General features: G+C 30.6%; 1 protein-coding gene across 1 annotated transcript in view; it reads right to left on the bottom strand.

The window, feature by feature from the left end:
* Positions 1-4031: 4031 nt before the first annotated feature.
* The window catches only part of SP2353 (EGF like, fibronectin type III and laminin G domains protein pikachurin), a 235192-nt gene continuing 222283 nt past the window's right edge, over positions 4032-16940 (bottom strand). Inside the window, exons 12-14 of the mRNA XM_016051983.4 lie at positions 15423-15653; positions 15239-15342; positions 4032-7097 (exon numbers count right to left, since the gene is read on the bottom strand). Coding sequence (XP_015907469.1) covers positions 6949-7097; positions 15239-15342; positions 15423-15653 — 484 coding nt within the window. The 3' untranslated portion in view covers positions 4032-6948. The remainder of the gene's footprint in view (positions 7098-15238; positions 15343-15422; positions 15654-16940) is intronic.

Raw genomic sequence — 16940 nt, forward strand, 5'->3', positions numbered from 1 at the left:
CAATCTGGAAAACATGGTCCCAATAGTTCCGCCAGGAAAGCGATCCAAAGTTGCGACCTCTTAATGTTAATTTTATTTTTTGCGCATTTCACCATATCTAGAGAACTTTTAAAGTGAATTAAAATTTTTTCGCACACAATCATAAAATTCATTTATCCAAAGATACTTCCATGCAAAAAGTAACTTTTAGTAAGTATTATATATTTTTATTATTTCATTTAATCGAGAAAAAAAAATTAATTGTAAAGTATAGAATTTTTAATGCAATTCTACATAATAAATGTATACGGAATTTGAGCAAAATCGGTCGAATAGTTCCTGAGAAATTAAAAATAAAATTTTTAAAAATTCCATTTCTGAAAAACTATTCATCCGATATAGAAATTATATACCTTACAGTTCAATTTTTTTGTGACTAATATTAAATAAAATAATAATATTTTTTTAATTCGCTTAAAAAGTTCTCCAGATATTGTGAAATACGTAAAAAGTGAAATTAGCATTACTACAATTTGCATAATTCTCGAACCATTAAGATTGAGTTTCATAACGTGAAGATCCGATCGTCAGTGGTGTAACTAGCCTATTGTGTGCCCTTGGAGTAGTAAAAATTTGCTCCCTTTTTTTGAATAAATATGTTTCATAATTATGAGCAAAAATTGTTTGATTTGCTTAAATATTTGCATAGATAAAGCTGAAGTAGTAAAAATCGAAATTAACATTAAAGGGTTGAAAATTTTTGCCACTTTTCTGATTTAAATAGTGGGGCCATTTTTCAAAGATAGCTGCTATCACCATAATTAATTATATTTCACCTTAATTAGACCATAATTTTGATTCAAAATCTATCGAGAAAAGCTATATTTATTCAGAGGAAGTACGTTTTTGCGTTTGATTCTAGAACTTAAATTATTTTTGGCACAAATGAATTTCACTTATGAAACTAATTGCGTTGCTTAAAAGCTTTTTAATAGATCTTATGATGAGTGAGCTCCCAGTGAGGTGAACCGGATTAGAATCCCGGCGATGGCTGATTGATTCAAATTCCACACCCGGCTCGCTCAGACCACAGTACTGACGGAAAATATCCTCAATGGTAGTTATGGGTTAGAGTCCCCTTGCCGTTAGGCTAACCGTGGGAGGATTTCGTGGTTTTCCTCTCCGTGTAACGCAAATGCTGGTTAGGCTGATTGATTCAAATTCCACACCCGGCTCGCTCAGACCACAGTACTGACGGAAAATATCCTCAATGGTAGTTATGGGTTAGAGTCTCCTTGCCGTTAGGCTAACTGTGGGAGGATTTCGTGGTTTTCTTCTCCGTGTAACGCAAATGCTGGTTAGTTCCATCAAAAAGTCCACCACAAAGGCAAATTTCTCCTAATACTTGATCCAGGAGTTTCCTTGCCTTCTACAAGGCTACGGAGTTGAATATTGGTAGCAGTAAACTGGAAATTCGGTCGACTGTTCACAACAACGGTTATGAAATAAAATAAAAAACTTCCTGCAAAAGGACAAAATAGTCAAAATAATTGAGAAGATGTAATAAAAATTACTATGGGGGGGGGGATATAAATGCAAGTCTTTGAAATTAAAAATTCCAAAGATTAAGATGAGTTTTAGAAGTAAGGGAAATGGGACGCCTTGGCTTTTGTTCTCTGCATAGGGGAATAACATATGGAAATAAATCATTACATTTATAATAAGGGGTATTTCTCATGGGTATCTGATGAAAAGAAGAGCAAGGAAAATGTTTAGATGCAAAATATTGAAGATTTTTAGATTCTTTATCAGTCGATTTCTCTTTTTTTTCGACAAGTTTAAAATTTCTACTACATTGCTGAAGCAGTATTTGCGCTCCGACTCGATCTTGCGTCCCTGGCGAGAGCCAGCTCTGCTATAGCACGGTACACCACTTCCGATCATTGGATCAAAAGTTATTCAGGGTGGTCCTTTTTATTTTTTTGCGTAATGTACAAGTCAAAATCATTCACATATTAAATTTAATAGAAATGTAGTATTACGCAGGGTATCCTTATGGAACAACCTGCATAATACTGTAATCCCCCTACAATTATTCTTCCTTAAAAATACTTGGTACTCTATAGTCATCCACTTGTACATATTTTAAGAATATTTATCAAAAATGCAGCCATCATAACTTAAACAATAGGGGTCGCGTATTAATACTTAATCAAGGAAAAAACACAAATGCTAAAGAAATCTGTCAAATCATAAGTGAAAAAGGTATGAAAAAACGTCAAAACCAGTTGGATTGCTCGATGAAAATTAGAAGTGTCTCTTATAATCGCCCTTGAACTCTTTTCTTACAATGAAACATATTTTTATGTTTTTGGGCTCGCCTCTTTCACCATGATCCTTTACAATTCCTTCAGCGTCTTTTTTCCCCCCTCGTTTGAATACTAATTTGCAACTTTTAACGTGTATATTTATTTACTACATTTTTGTCAAGGATTCTAAATGTATGATGATGTTTCGTCTTTGCTAAATCCCTGCAAAAATTAATTTGAGGAAAAGTATGCTTATTTGTGTTTCTAAATAAATATTTTAGCAAGGAAAAAGAAAAACTTGAAATAAATTTGATGAATATTATTTTTAATCGAGTCTTTCTCAATAGAGTTTTGTCATATTTTAAGAAAGTTTTTTGTTTTTTCCTAAATAAAAGCCTTTTTCGCAAACATAACGTTTTATTTCAATACGCGAATTTTAAAACATATACTTTCTTACTTTCCTTTTTATACAAAGATTCTAAAATTAAAAATGATTATGAAAGGTTATCTTCCTTATGTACTTATGAATTTTTTAATTTAATTTACATCAGTTAGATGACTTTTATAATATAAGTTGAATAGTGCAGTGGTTAAATAACTTAAACATATTCTGTTAAGTTTATCCTCGTGTGGAAATTTTTATTAAACAATATCTAATCATAAAATAAAGGAATACTACAATACACATTACTCTAATAATTCATGTACAAATATTTTTGTGTATTATAATTTTATTTCAAAATGATTTCAACATATATTCAATAAAAATTATTTAAAATTGCTAATATTCAATTAGTCAGAGTTGTAAAAATTACATTGTCGCAAATAATTTTTTATTGCAAATAAAAATATATTATAATTCGAGTTTGTATTTTACATTTGTAATTTCTTTTCTTTCTCAACGCAAAATGCAACTATATAATTTTTAAAATGCATTTTATTATTATTAGAATTCTATACAGAATAGGAAGAAAGATTCTTTTGAAGTAAAATAAAAGTCAACTCTTGTCTAAAATTAAAATCTGTTGTCTCTTTTCAGGTTTATAAAATTTTATTTAAAAAAATTATAAGAAAATTATAAGAATCAGGATGAATTATTTGAATACCAGAAAAAGTGAAATGCAAGTGTAGAAGGAAAAAATTTTTTTTGGATTGAAGGACCTGGATTCAGTAAAGATTAGTATTATTGAAAGAATATTTCATGGTATTGTGATAGAAATATAAGTAACAAGTTTTATAAGATTGCTTGAAAAAAGTCATTCATAAATTCAGCAATACATTATATGCAGGTTGTTCAAAATGACGGTCAATTAATTAGATCCACCAGTACACATCGGATAAAAATGTTAAAATAATCATAACGCATTCAATAAAATCAAAAACATACTCCTGATTTTCTCGATATCTCAGTTCCACTTCATTTTTGAAAAAGATTAAAGGCTTTGATTCCAAACACCTTGTAGATTGACAAAGTTTTTGCGCTTCTTCTTACTCGAGGATTTGTTAACTTTTGAATGCTCATATTATCTACTTACATATTTAAACGTAAAAAAGTTTTTTTATAATGTTTGATTTAATTTTTAAATTAATTTCTGTATTGTTAAATTAATATTATTGTTAAGGGCTTTACCCTAAAATTTAAGGTCTTCGTTTCATGCAATATACTACCATTTTGATAAAAATTATGTTTTTTAAATTATCCTATGTACAATGAAAACTATATGCTGTGAAAATTTTAAGTTCTTTTTTTGTTGGATTTTTTTACTATCACTTAAGAATCACGATGGCTCATTGGTTAAGCCTCTGAACAGTTATTGTGAGGTACTGGGGCTCAATCCCCGAATCCAGCTTTAGATCGATGCTACCAGCTTGTCTGGGAAGGTGCCTGTTCACAGTGGTGACCACATTGTCATAATCTTGCCATTGGCTACGAAATTGTGGATAATCCCCGTAAGTCGCAAAGGGCTATTGCGGGAATGCTTTACTTTATTTTGAAATACGTTAATTATTTTTAGATGCATGTGATTTTTTTAACCCTTTTTATCTAAACAATACATTTTGAAAATGAACGTGCAAAATATATACACGTTTTTGTTTTTAAAACGATATTAATAACTGCAATATTACACTTATAAAAGTAACTTATCAAAGCGGGAAAAAATGCTCAGAAACATAAAGAGCTTGAGGCAATACGGGTATCTTTTTTTTTGCTGTGTAACTTTTTTTTTTAATAAATTGCATAGTATTCATAATTGTTGATGAGGGAATTGTTATTTCATTGAAATGTTTCAATTTTGGGGATTTTTATGCATTTCGCTTTGTTTGCTTTTAGAATACAATGAGGAATAGCAAGATTTTTCTTTTTCATTATTTTACTGCAAACATTGAAAAATAGTTAATTAGCAATATATAATTACTTTCTATTCTGCCAGAACATAGGTCTAATTCAAAATTAATGTTTAATAATTTTATGTTATTTATTTTGAACTAAAAATCAAAGTAAATTCTTTGAAATAAGAAGTATGAAATTTTTAAAAATAAAGTAGTTTTTCGTACCAAGTGCTGAAAACAAGCAAGGTGATTATTGAGAGAGTTCTTCAATAATCGTGACAACATTTTTAATGCTTATTTTTTGTATTAATGAATAGTATTAGATTGATGTACGAAAATCATCAAAGGTGAAACCATGGTTTCATACCATGTGTAAAATTTAAAATTTATTTCAACTCTGACCGAAATTAAATATTAGCAATGTTGTAATATAAACTAATAATGAAGAAATATTTTAAAATTGTGACTGTAAATTTCTGAAATAAAATATTCTTCACAAATATCAATAAAGAGAACAAATAGAAAAATTTATGGAAAAATAGAGATTGCAAATTAGAAAATTGCAGCATTTAAATCGGTTTCAAATTTTTTAAAACTCTATTTGTAAGCTTTATATCACTTTTTTTTTCAAATTCAAACTAATTATTATTTATATCCTTTTAATATATATCACAAAAGCTTGACTAGGATAGCACTTTCTTTACTTAAAATTCTATTCATTTAAATGAATGTATTACAAAGGATGAACTCATTTTTGATAGTTCTTAAAATAAAAAAAAAATAATCACGCAAGTTTATTATTATTATTAACTTACTTCCTGATATGTCACTGTAAATATTACAACGCTTGATGAACATAGTTGAAAATGTTTCATTATCAACACGATAATAAAAAATATATGCAACTGAGTATATGCAAAAGTGTATAATTATCTATAAAAAGTTATATGCAACCAGTCTGCTAGTGCTATAGAATTTCACTAGAAATATTTTTAAATTCATTTTAAGCACAAAACATTAGTTATGTTGCATATTAAAGCAATCGTCATAAAAATACATAGTTTAAATGAAAGTTAATAATTATATTTACAACTAAACATATCGTAAGAATAATGATAACAGACGAAAAAAAATAGTGAAATGATATAAAATGTATAATATACAGTTTTACATGGAATATTTACGATAAACAACTAAAATTTTTTGAAATCTAGTTTTTAATTTTATAGAGTAAACATTTGTGTAATAGATGAAATAAGATTTATAAACATTTCTTGAAACAGTCCTGCCATTTAAATAGATTATTTTTCATACATAGCTATCTATATTATACATTCACGCATACACGCACACACACACGTAGAAGTTTATGTACAATTATCAAACATTGCTCTTGGTCTCATGTTTTCTTAAACTCTTGAGATCATTTTAGACACATTGGAATGAACTAAACTTCATAGTAAATAACAGCCCTTACAAAATTAAAAAATATATTGCATACTGAATATACAATCATAGTTGTAGAAAAATGAACTAGTGCAGCCCAGCATTAAATTTGAAATTAGGAATGAAATTGATTAATCTCTAACTGTTTTTGAACTAGTTCAAAAACATCTATGTGAAGTGCACCTTTTTTTTTAATTGGGCCCATCTTGAAATGTGAATACTATCTAATACTCATGAATGAAGGATACGTATTGTTACAAAAGAACACAAAGGTGTTCACCTTATTGAATGTTTCCAAGGTTGGTGAAAAAATTTACTTATTTCAAACATTCAGACATTTTGTATCTAATAAATATCGATATTATTTGATGAACAGAGACATAAAAATTATCTCCTGGAACAAAGTTAGTTGGTTTGTATCCTTGGAGTGATATCTGTATAAATCTGTGGCTCCAAGATAGTTTCACAGTATGTTTTTCATCTAATGTTAAAATATATTCCTTGATTTAAAACACAACATTTAAAATGCTTCATAACCAATGAAAATGAAACTAAAGTCAAACCATGATTAGAGGGTTTCTTCTAATTAATAGTATGAAAGTGGTATAATGAATGGTGCAGAAACATATCTTGCTGCTCACTGAAGGCACTAGCACAACACATGGGGTCACAATCAAGGATAAGCTGTATAAAAACTTCCTTGTGGCACATGTATCTGTGTACACAAACTACAGAATTTTGCCATACTGATTCGATGACAGCAGCGACTGCGGGCAGTTTGGCTACATTTGTGGACCTACTATCCATAGGAATTTTATCCTAGTTTTCTTCTGTACACGTGTTGACTCTAGTAGGAGAACAGGCTTATACATTGTAATTAATTCTAGAGACACGCCTGAATGTTGATCCCAGTAGTTGCGTGCGTAATCAGACGAATATGATAGTCTGTTGATAGAGTTACATTTGCAAGGCAACCAACTAAACCTGAGAGGTATTTATTCATACTTAAGCTGGATAGGTTTTCCATTCCACCTGCAAACATAAAAAAATTACTATATGTAACATACATAGTTTAGATATCGATTTCAGATGCAAATGTAGGTGTCTTATGTTTTAATTGTTAGTCATTTGTTGTTAAATTGCTCTGTTTTGTTGTTGACGTATGCCTGTTTAGGAAGAGGGGTGCGATTGTTCTTGTTTCCCAGTGGCGCCATCTTTGGCCAAGAATTCGACTTCTGCCACACCCATACGTCACACCCGTTTATAGGGCGGACCCATTCATACATCCATTCATTCATCCACAGATCGTAATTTTGACCTGAATCAGAGAACGATCGATCTCCAATCCAGTACCCCAGGAGGATTTCAGATGTAAATGTAGGTGTCTTATGTTTTAATTGTTAGTCATTTGTTGTTAAATTGTTCCGTTTTAATTGTTAGATATATTTTTTAAAGAAATATAAAATGTATAAAACATAATTACGAGCTAAAAAATTATCATTCTTATAAACATTTTCGTTCAGCTTACACTTTTGATGTCTCATGACTTTAGGTGATTTTAATTGCTGAAACGATATTCCAAAAAAACATTTATTTATTGACTTTTATTTTGGTATTTCATTAAATATTAAGCTTATTTAAAGAAATATAGGTAGATATCTATATTAGTACGACTAAAATGCAGTAATCTGCAATGCAAGAACATTTAAAATTTAGCTCTACTATCAGCTTTTCCCTCTGTTAACACTTATACATATTTTGCTTGTCTGTAATTTTTTAAAAAGAGAAATTCATAAATATTTTTAAAGAAAATTTTTTCTACCCAAATGCCTGGATGTTTAGAAACAAAACGGCGAGAGCAGGCAGCAGAACTCGTATCAACCTGCCACCACTGGGATTCGAACCTAGAAACCTCACTGGGAAACGAACGCTCTATCCCCTGAGCAAATGTTGCTCCAACTGCTTGTCATATGAATACTCTGTCCTCTGCGTGTTGAACAGCCGACCCGATTCGGAGTTTACGACTATCAATGTTCAACTCCGTAACCTTGTCATTTTGAACCCAATCCAGAAGACAAGGAAACTTCTTAATCAAACATCGGGACAAACTAGCCTACTTGAAGGACTTTTTGATGGAACTAACCTTCATTTGTGTTGCATGAAGAGGTAAACTACAAAAACCTCCTACTGTCAGTCCGAAGGCAAGGAGATTGTAATCCATGATCAGTCCAGGACTGAGCATATTTTATGTCAGCATTGTGATAGGTGTGAGCCGGGAGCAAAATTCATATCAAACAGTGACCGCTGGGATTCGAGTCATCATTGGGAGGCGAATGCTTTATCTCCTGAGCCACCGCGGCTCCCCTGCTGGGATTTTATATTTATAAATTTTTTTAAAGGATTTTTAACTTATCGTTGGGATTTCATTTTTATTTTATAACGATCGTTGAACAGCAGAGCCAATTTTTGAGTTCACGATCACTAATGTTCAACTCCGTAATCTTGTCATTTTGAACCCAATCTAGAAGACAAGGGAAGTCCTGGATCAATCTTTAGGAGAAACTAGCCCTCGCGGTGGACTTTTTGATGGAACGAACTCACATTTGCGTTATACGGAGAGGAAAACCACGAAAACCTTCCACAGTTAGCCTAATGATAAGGGGACTGTACCATAGAGTTGAAATACTGGGTAGAGAGAGTAGAATAACCCCCGACCCGTGGACAAGATAAAGTCACGTGACTGTAGCCCAAACTTGCCGTTCACTGAGACCGCTTCGATTCCCTTCCATTCGTTTAGCATTGCGATCGTCTGATGCAATTAACTGTCCGTCTTTTTAATTCAGAAATAAGAATGGTACAAAAGTCCTGAGCATTTTGCTGCACGGAGAAGTTTTCTAGGAACTGTCCGATAACTTTTTACAAGAAAGGGCGACATTTTTTTTCACTTTTTCTATTTTAAAATTGATTTTAAAATTTTTCCGATACTCAGTCATGCTCTGATAATCATGTTTTATTTGCTTTAATAATCAATTACGCTCGTTTTTGCTCACTTTTTTTGCATTTAACATAAGTTTTTATTGTTTCTTAAACTTTAAACTTATAATGTTTAAGTATATTTCAATATATATTCTATTTTTAGCTGAAATAGCTGCAAAGCTTTGTTGGCTTCCTTGGCGAGATACTTTAGCGCCAAGGAACAGTTGAGTAAACTTTCGGTTTTGTTTTAGTTCTCTTTAAATGTCGATATCATTTCTGTATATTCTGAAGATTTTGTATATCTTTACCTTTTGATTACTAAAACCCAATATTTATCTTGTTCTAAAATGTTTCCTTTAAATATATATATTTAAATAAAAAATATGGTACATAAGAAGTTGTGTTTTTTAAATTACATAGGAATGCTTAAAAACCAAATTATTTGTATATTCTTATATGTTTGATGAATAATTAAATTCTATGAAATATTTTTAGTATTTAAATATAAAATAGTGTATAGTAGTTTTAGTGTTAATTTTTAATAAAATTATATAATTCTGTTACTATACATAAAATGAATACAAATTATGTACTATTTAGAAAATAAATTAAGGTATATTTAATATAATCATTAAGTACTTGTTTATCTTCTTTTTATTTAAAAATAGTTGCTTTATTGGAAATACTTTATTTTACTAGTATATTAAAGCGTAGAATTAGTTTGATTTAGTGCAACAAATTTAGAAAACATAACATAGAAGTGGATAAGTTGTATAGGAGTAAATTAGTGCAGTAAATTAGCGCATGTTATGCATTGGTATGGAATAAACTGCTCAGACGGCCAAGGCTAACAGCTGGCTGTGGTGCAAAGATTTAGCATCGTGAACCTTTCTTGTAAAATTTCAACTGTTTTTACCTTTATCTAGATTGTATATATTTAATTTGCAGCTGGCTAAAAGATATAGTTTTAAATGCACTCACTATTTTAAAGAAAATTAAATTTTTTATGGATGGGCATTGTAATTTTCTGTCCATAAAATGATTATGGTTCTTTTATTTGTAAAGTAAAATATTTTTAACTGCTACTTTTTAAGATACTGGTTTTCTGTATAAAAATTATTAAATATACATTGACCTATAATAGTTGCATAAATTTACCTCATAAAAAGTTGCATAAATTGCAATTTCTATCACAAATAAAAGTAAGATATTTTAATTATAAGTTCGTCATTAGTTTCAATCTACATTTAGTACAAAGTAAAAATTCTAATTGCTTTCTCTTTTATTTAAGTATTTTTTGTTTAAATTTCGAAAGCTTTTCTACTAGTCTCTTTGTGTGTACAATTTAAACTTCCTAGTAATTTATGGAATTAGATTGTACATGAAATACAAAGTAAAATTTCTAATTAAACTCTTTTATTATTTTCTTTGATTACTTTAATGCTTTTAATCTTATATTTTTCTCTATTCCGAGCTGAAAACTTTTATATTAGAATAAATATTTTATTTCATATTTAGACAAATTGTTGAGTATTAAGTTAAAATGCAACAGCAGTTTATTTTTGAAAATATCTATTTTAAGTGTCAGGAAAAAAAGAAGTCAAAATTCTAAATTAATAATGTAAATAATCTTTATTGTATAAATAATTTAATGTATTCAATATATAAATAAAATTCTAAACGTAATTAAATTTAATCAAAAATATGTTTTCTAACTAATCTGTTCTACTAAAAACGGGTTTTATTTTCCCCGAAGCTATTTTTCCCGAAATTTGATATTACCTCTCGAGCAGTCTCTTGGTGAGCATAAATAAAAATGATAAAAGTGTTGCAACATTAACGTTATTTCTAAGCATCGAACTTTTTTCAGACAATCTGTTTAATTTTACAATTTATTTTATCTAACAGTGATAAAACTTTTAAAACGTAAAGATTAAATTAATTTTTTAAACGAACTTGTGTTTCATTAAAAAAGAAGGGCAACATTTTCAAATTCACATTTTTAGCCCTGGTAGATTTAAAAAAAATCCTGATTTTTGTATCGAAGTTATTATTTTTTTTTTTAAAAAATAACAATAGTTATTACAATATATATTAGTAATTTTTTTTTTTAAAATAGGTCTTTGCAATAAAAATATTTAAAAAAAAAATTTCTGAATATAGTAATAAATATAAGTGATGCAGAATATCGTTTTTTATTTTTATATAATGAATAAATTTTAAGCAATAGTGTTAAGGGTACAGACGAGAACTACTGAATTTTTTTAAATAAAGGCAGTACTTTAATTAAAAATTATTTGTTAAGAGAAAAAAAACTCCTCATGTTTTAAAAACCCATTTAATAATATTAAAGAAATATGATTAACGAAAATATTTTTTTTCTCTCTTTCAAATGCTGCGATTATTTGCGCATCGGTAATATCGAAATAAAGCTGTTTAAAAACTTAGTGCGCCAACATTTGTGATACTGCGCCAAGTATTGCACTCTTTCCATCACGTGATTGTAACTCTTTGCTTGCTATCTGTGGCGTGTCTTTTCGGAAGGAATAAAGCGGACTTGGTTCCTCTACCTACTATATCAACTCTATGGACTGTACCCCCTGATCAGTTTACCAGTGAGGATATGATTTTTCAGTACTGTGGTCGCTGCTAGCCGGATGCGGAATTCGCCTCGATCAGTCATTGCTGGGATTCGAACCCGGAGCACTTTCTTGGGAGGTCACTCTTTTCCCTATGAGGAAAGTCAAACCGAAACCATTAAAATCTATTTGGTCGACGGAGAAAACAGTAAGTGAGAGATGATTATAAGAAACATCGTCAAGCTTCATCAGACAATCTAACTGGTTTGGGATGCATTTCATTTTGCATTCTTCATCTTCGCAAAACTGATTCGGTGGACTTCGATGATGTTTTTGTTATTCACTCGCTTAAATCAAAACTTGCTACTAATAATGTACAGTGAGCAAAAAGAAGGAAAGAAAAAAAGATATCACCCTGAATAACTTTCGTTCTAATGATTTGATTTTCACGAACTAAGTGCCAATTTCAATGGTTAATGTGAGTAACCTTAAATATGTTAATTATGTAGTGCAAACTATTAAATAAGTTACGAAATTGGACCCAAAAACGTACTTTCTATGAATAAACATGTATATATATATTTACATATTTAGATTCTTAGCCTTCAAAATACAAGGAGTAGCCGCAATCTGGGAAGTATGGTCCTTATAGTTGGTCAGAAGAATGATCTGAAGTTCGGATTCCTTAATGCTAATTTCACATTTTGCGTTTAAAGTCATATTTTTAAAACAAATTAAGCAATTCAAGAAAACAATTGCACCTACTCATGAAACGCGTTTACCCAAAGATAATTTCATGAATGACATTTCTCATAATAATTTTTAATAACTATTTATTATTTCTTATTGTCTAATTTAATTGTGGATCAAATGATTTTGAATTATGAGGTATATTTTTTTTCATACCATATTAATCTACGTAATTTTCTATGGCAAAATCTAAAGTTTCAACAGTATTTATTCAGTAGAAGCCGAGAAAAATTAAAATGAATTATTTAAAAATAAATAATTTGGCAACAATAAAAAAATATTTAAATGGGGTGATTAATATATATTTTTTTTAATGGCGGGCACTTGGAACTATTGTCCATTGGCCACAGAAAGTGCCAGAACTGCTAACTCTCTTTTCGTTACCCAGTGGGCACCTGTGGCGAAGCCACGGCGGTGGAGCAGCGTCGCCCACGTCGCACTACCACAACCCGTTTATTGGGCGGGTCACATTCACACACAAAGGAGAAGGGACATGGAACACAGATAGAGAGAAAGAAACTTCCATGCTTTGCCCGGAATTCGAACCCAGAACCTTTCTGATGCAAGGACAGTTCCCTGCCCCCTACACAGGCCGGTCGGCGATCAATATTTAAATGCAGATGAATTATGAGAAACTTGACTTATCATGTAACGTGAGTTATTTAAGCAAAAAAATAAATAAATAAAATGAAGTGTAAAATCTAAATTCGATTTAAATATGTTCTTAAGTATACACTAAAACATATCTAGAATAGATTTTGGATCGATGAATAAAAAATAAATTTTCTAAAAAATTCGAGCAGAGTGGAGACATTAACTTGTTTGAAATAATTGACTTGTAACTACTTAACTTTGATTCCAGGGTAGAGGGATCATTCCGTCGTCTCATTCGACTTTTGAAATTTCAATTGTAGACGGAATTGTTAAACATCCTACAAAACGTTTTTCAGAGTAGCAGTCAAAAAATAAATAAATAAAAAATAAATAAATGAATAAATAAAAATGCACTGCTTTGAACTTTTTTTTTAGAAAGTTTGATGAATTCTATTTTTTTCAATCCAAAAGCCATAACCATTATCTTACGTAAAACTAATTTTAATATCGCTTTAAATGGTTTAATTTAATATAGTGTGTCATTAAATGATTTGCCTTTCAACCCTGTTTATAATTAAAATAATGCAGATTTGGTTTCAGTATAAAATCTTCATATTAAAAGAAGTTAAAAACAGCTTAAATACAAATAATACCTTGTAAAAAGTTCATTTGTTGAAATACCAAAATCTTAGAAAATTACAAATAATCCATAAATCAACTCAAATTTTATTTTTAAAGGAGATGAAAACGAAAGCAATTTTTGCTTTTCGAGAGGTAATCAACTAAATACAAATCTGTTGCCTAGAAACTTCAAGATATTTTTATATTAACTATTTAACAAACAAAGAAAAGCTTTTCCGATCTGAGTTAACATAAAAACGAAGAATAGAGCTTCAGTTTTTATTTAATTCTTTTCTATTCTCTCAACGGAGTATCTCTCGCTTGTCTATTACGCGGCTAGAGTATGATTATATTAAATTTCTAATCCTGCTATGGCGATGATTCTTGGCCTCTTTTTGAGACAATGCTAAGTGTATAAAACTTCCTAGCACCTGAAATTTTGATCCAATATTTTCAAAATTTTGAGGGTCAGGAATCCAAATATGTAAAAAATAAAAAGCAAATATGTTTATTCAGAGAAAGTGCGTTCTTGTGTCTAATTTCGCAACTTAATTAATAGTTAGCACCAATTAATTAGCATAATTGAAGTCACCCCCAAAGCCATTAAGATTGACACTTAGTACGTGAAAATATGATCATTAGAACGAAAGTTAGTCAGGGTGATAAATTTTTTTTTGCTCACTGTGCATACTTATTTTGACTTCAGTATTTATAAAGATTTTGATAATACACTCTGTAACAAAAAAGTCGACGCACCAAGAACGCACTAAGACGCGAAAAATCGACGCTCGACCAGGCTGGAATGATGCCGATTGGGGACGTTTAGTCTTTAGCGAAGAATCCCGCATCCAACTGTGTCCTGACGATCATCGAAGACGTGTTTGGAGACGCACAGGGCAGAGGGGGGAATCCTGCCTTCATTATTGCACGCCACACCGGACCTCAATAAGGCATGATGGTCTGGGGTGCTATTTCCTTTGACAGCCGGACCCCTTTGGTCGTCATTAGAGGTACACTTACTGCACAGCGGTACATCGACGACATCCTAGGATCTGTTTTGCTACCGTTCCTTTTGCAGTGCCCTGGGCTGCTTTTTCAGCAGGACAATGCCAGACAACATAAGGCACGTGTTGCTATGAACTGTCTGCAAGCTTGTCAAACTCTTCCTTGGCCTGCCAGATCACCAGATCTCTCTCCCATCGAGTATGTCTGGGATATGATGGGAAGGCGATTGCATCTGGCACGGAATGTTGTTGACCTCGTTCGACAATTGGATCAAATTTGGCAGGAAATACCGCAAGAGACCATTCGGGAGCTTTATCGGTCTATGTCACGCCGTGTGGCAGCTTGTATCCAGGCTAGAGGCGGGTCAACACCTTATTGAACTTGTTACTGTAACTCTACAATAAATTATTCAATTGTTCTGAAATTTTAATCATTTACTATTCTGTACATTGTCTTCCTATCCACCAATTTTCGTTTCAATCGGACAACTCCTTCTTGGTGCGTCGATTTTTTTGTTATAGAGTGTATATATCAAAAATATATATTAAAAGTATAGATTATAGGCTGTCATTATGGAAGATTTTGCATTTAAAAAAAAGTTACATACTTATAAATTTTTTATTATGTGCAATTGTAATACTATCTTACCAAGATATAATCCATTATTAACATTAAGTTGATTTAGAAGGCCTGGAGATACCCCAGTCACAGTGAAGCCTTTATCAACTGTTAGTGATCCTTCTTGCTCAACTCTAATAAAAACATGAAAATGTAAGTCAATGTAAAAATCAGTTTTATTAAATATTTTAAAGAAAATTAAATAAAATATTACCGTATGATTCTAACTGTGTGCCATTTTCCGTCATCTAATTTTGTACTGTTGTAAACGATTATTACTTCACCACTTCCAAGGTTGTATTGAAAATGTAAATATCCATCACGCAGACCTAAGGCTAAGTAGTCGGCTGAAGCAGACATATCTTTTTTTCCTGTCCATAAAATTAATCCACTGGGTCCGAATGAACGAAATTTTAATTTTATATCAATTTTGTTTCCTCTTATTCTGGAAATGAAATAAAGCATCGGTTAATGTGATTCAATTAAAAGATTCAAATCGATAATATATATTTTTGTTTATTGTAATGTAGTTGAACAGCAGTAATATAAATCTATGTCGTCAACATTAAGGTAGAAAAAGCAAAAATCTAGAAGCAAAAGTGTTTATATTGATTTGCAACATCATGGAAAAATTCAGAAATTTATCCGCAAATCATGTGTTAGCTTATTTGTATTCAAATTTTGCACTTTGTATGGTTGTAAGATTAAAAAAATACACGAGTGTATTATTTATTCCATTATGCATGATGAAATAGCTGAACTATTGAAAGAAAGTACTTATAATATTTAATTTAAACGTGTTTAGTTGGAAATATATTGACCGAAGAAAGAAAAATTCTTTTTAAGCAAAATTGAAATGAAAAGTATTTTTAATTTCAATTATTTTTATTCTATTGAAGTAAATCAACATTAAATTCATTAAAAAAACTAAACTCAGAGTAAAGCTAAATAAAGTTTGCAAGTAAATATAAAGCTAAAAACTTTTTAAAACTTAAATTCAAAATTCTCTGAAATAAAATCATTTTGAATTTCGAGAGATAGTTTAACTGAAATAGAACGTAGTTACCCTACGTTTGCTTACAAAACTACGTTATCTAATGAAGTTTCGTTAGGTAAGCTAACAAACTTTGCCACGGAGTCGGTAGTTTTATTGCTCCATACACTTACAAAAGACCACGCATATTTTATATGAGAATTGGGACCCATTCGATTTGCCAGAAAATTTGATTTGTTTAGCCTCCTTATTAATAGTTCTCTTGTGTCCAATGTTAAAAAATTGGTAGATTTTGAGATACGGAGTTTTGAAAATATCCCTAAACGCATCGAACGATTGATTAATTTCAAATGACTCTTAAAAATTACTTAACATGGAAATTTAACACTCCGTATAGTAACATCTGCTCATTGTTTGGCATTGGGACCCGTAAGGACTTTTGATCAGAAGGATTTCAATTTCAAGTTATCAAAATTTCAATCGAATCGAATGGGACCCCGATTCCTATTTATAATGTGAGGGGTCCTCTTCATAAAATACTCCACTATAGTGCGACGCGAACTCTATGAAATGAAAAACCAGGAAAAAATTCAGATCGCTCTTTTTAATTGAACTGAATTTTGAATAGAGTTTTTTTTAAATTTTTTTTAAATTTCTAATGCCTACCACATTTGGTAAGTATAAGCCATCGTTGTACTTAACGGGTAGAATTGTTGATCTCTTTTTTATGGGCACCAC

This window comes from Parasteatoda tepidariorum, chromosome 11 (genome assembly GCF_982258835.1).
Source record: "Parasteatoda tepidariorum strain Cologne lab strain chromosome 11, Ptep-v5.0, whole genome shotgun sequence".
Lineage (NCBI taxonomy): Eukaryota > Metazoa > Arthropoda > Arachnida > Araneae > Theridiidae > Parasteatoda > Parasteatoda tepidariorum.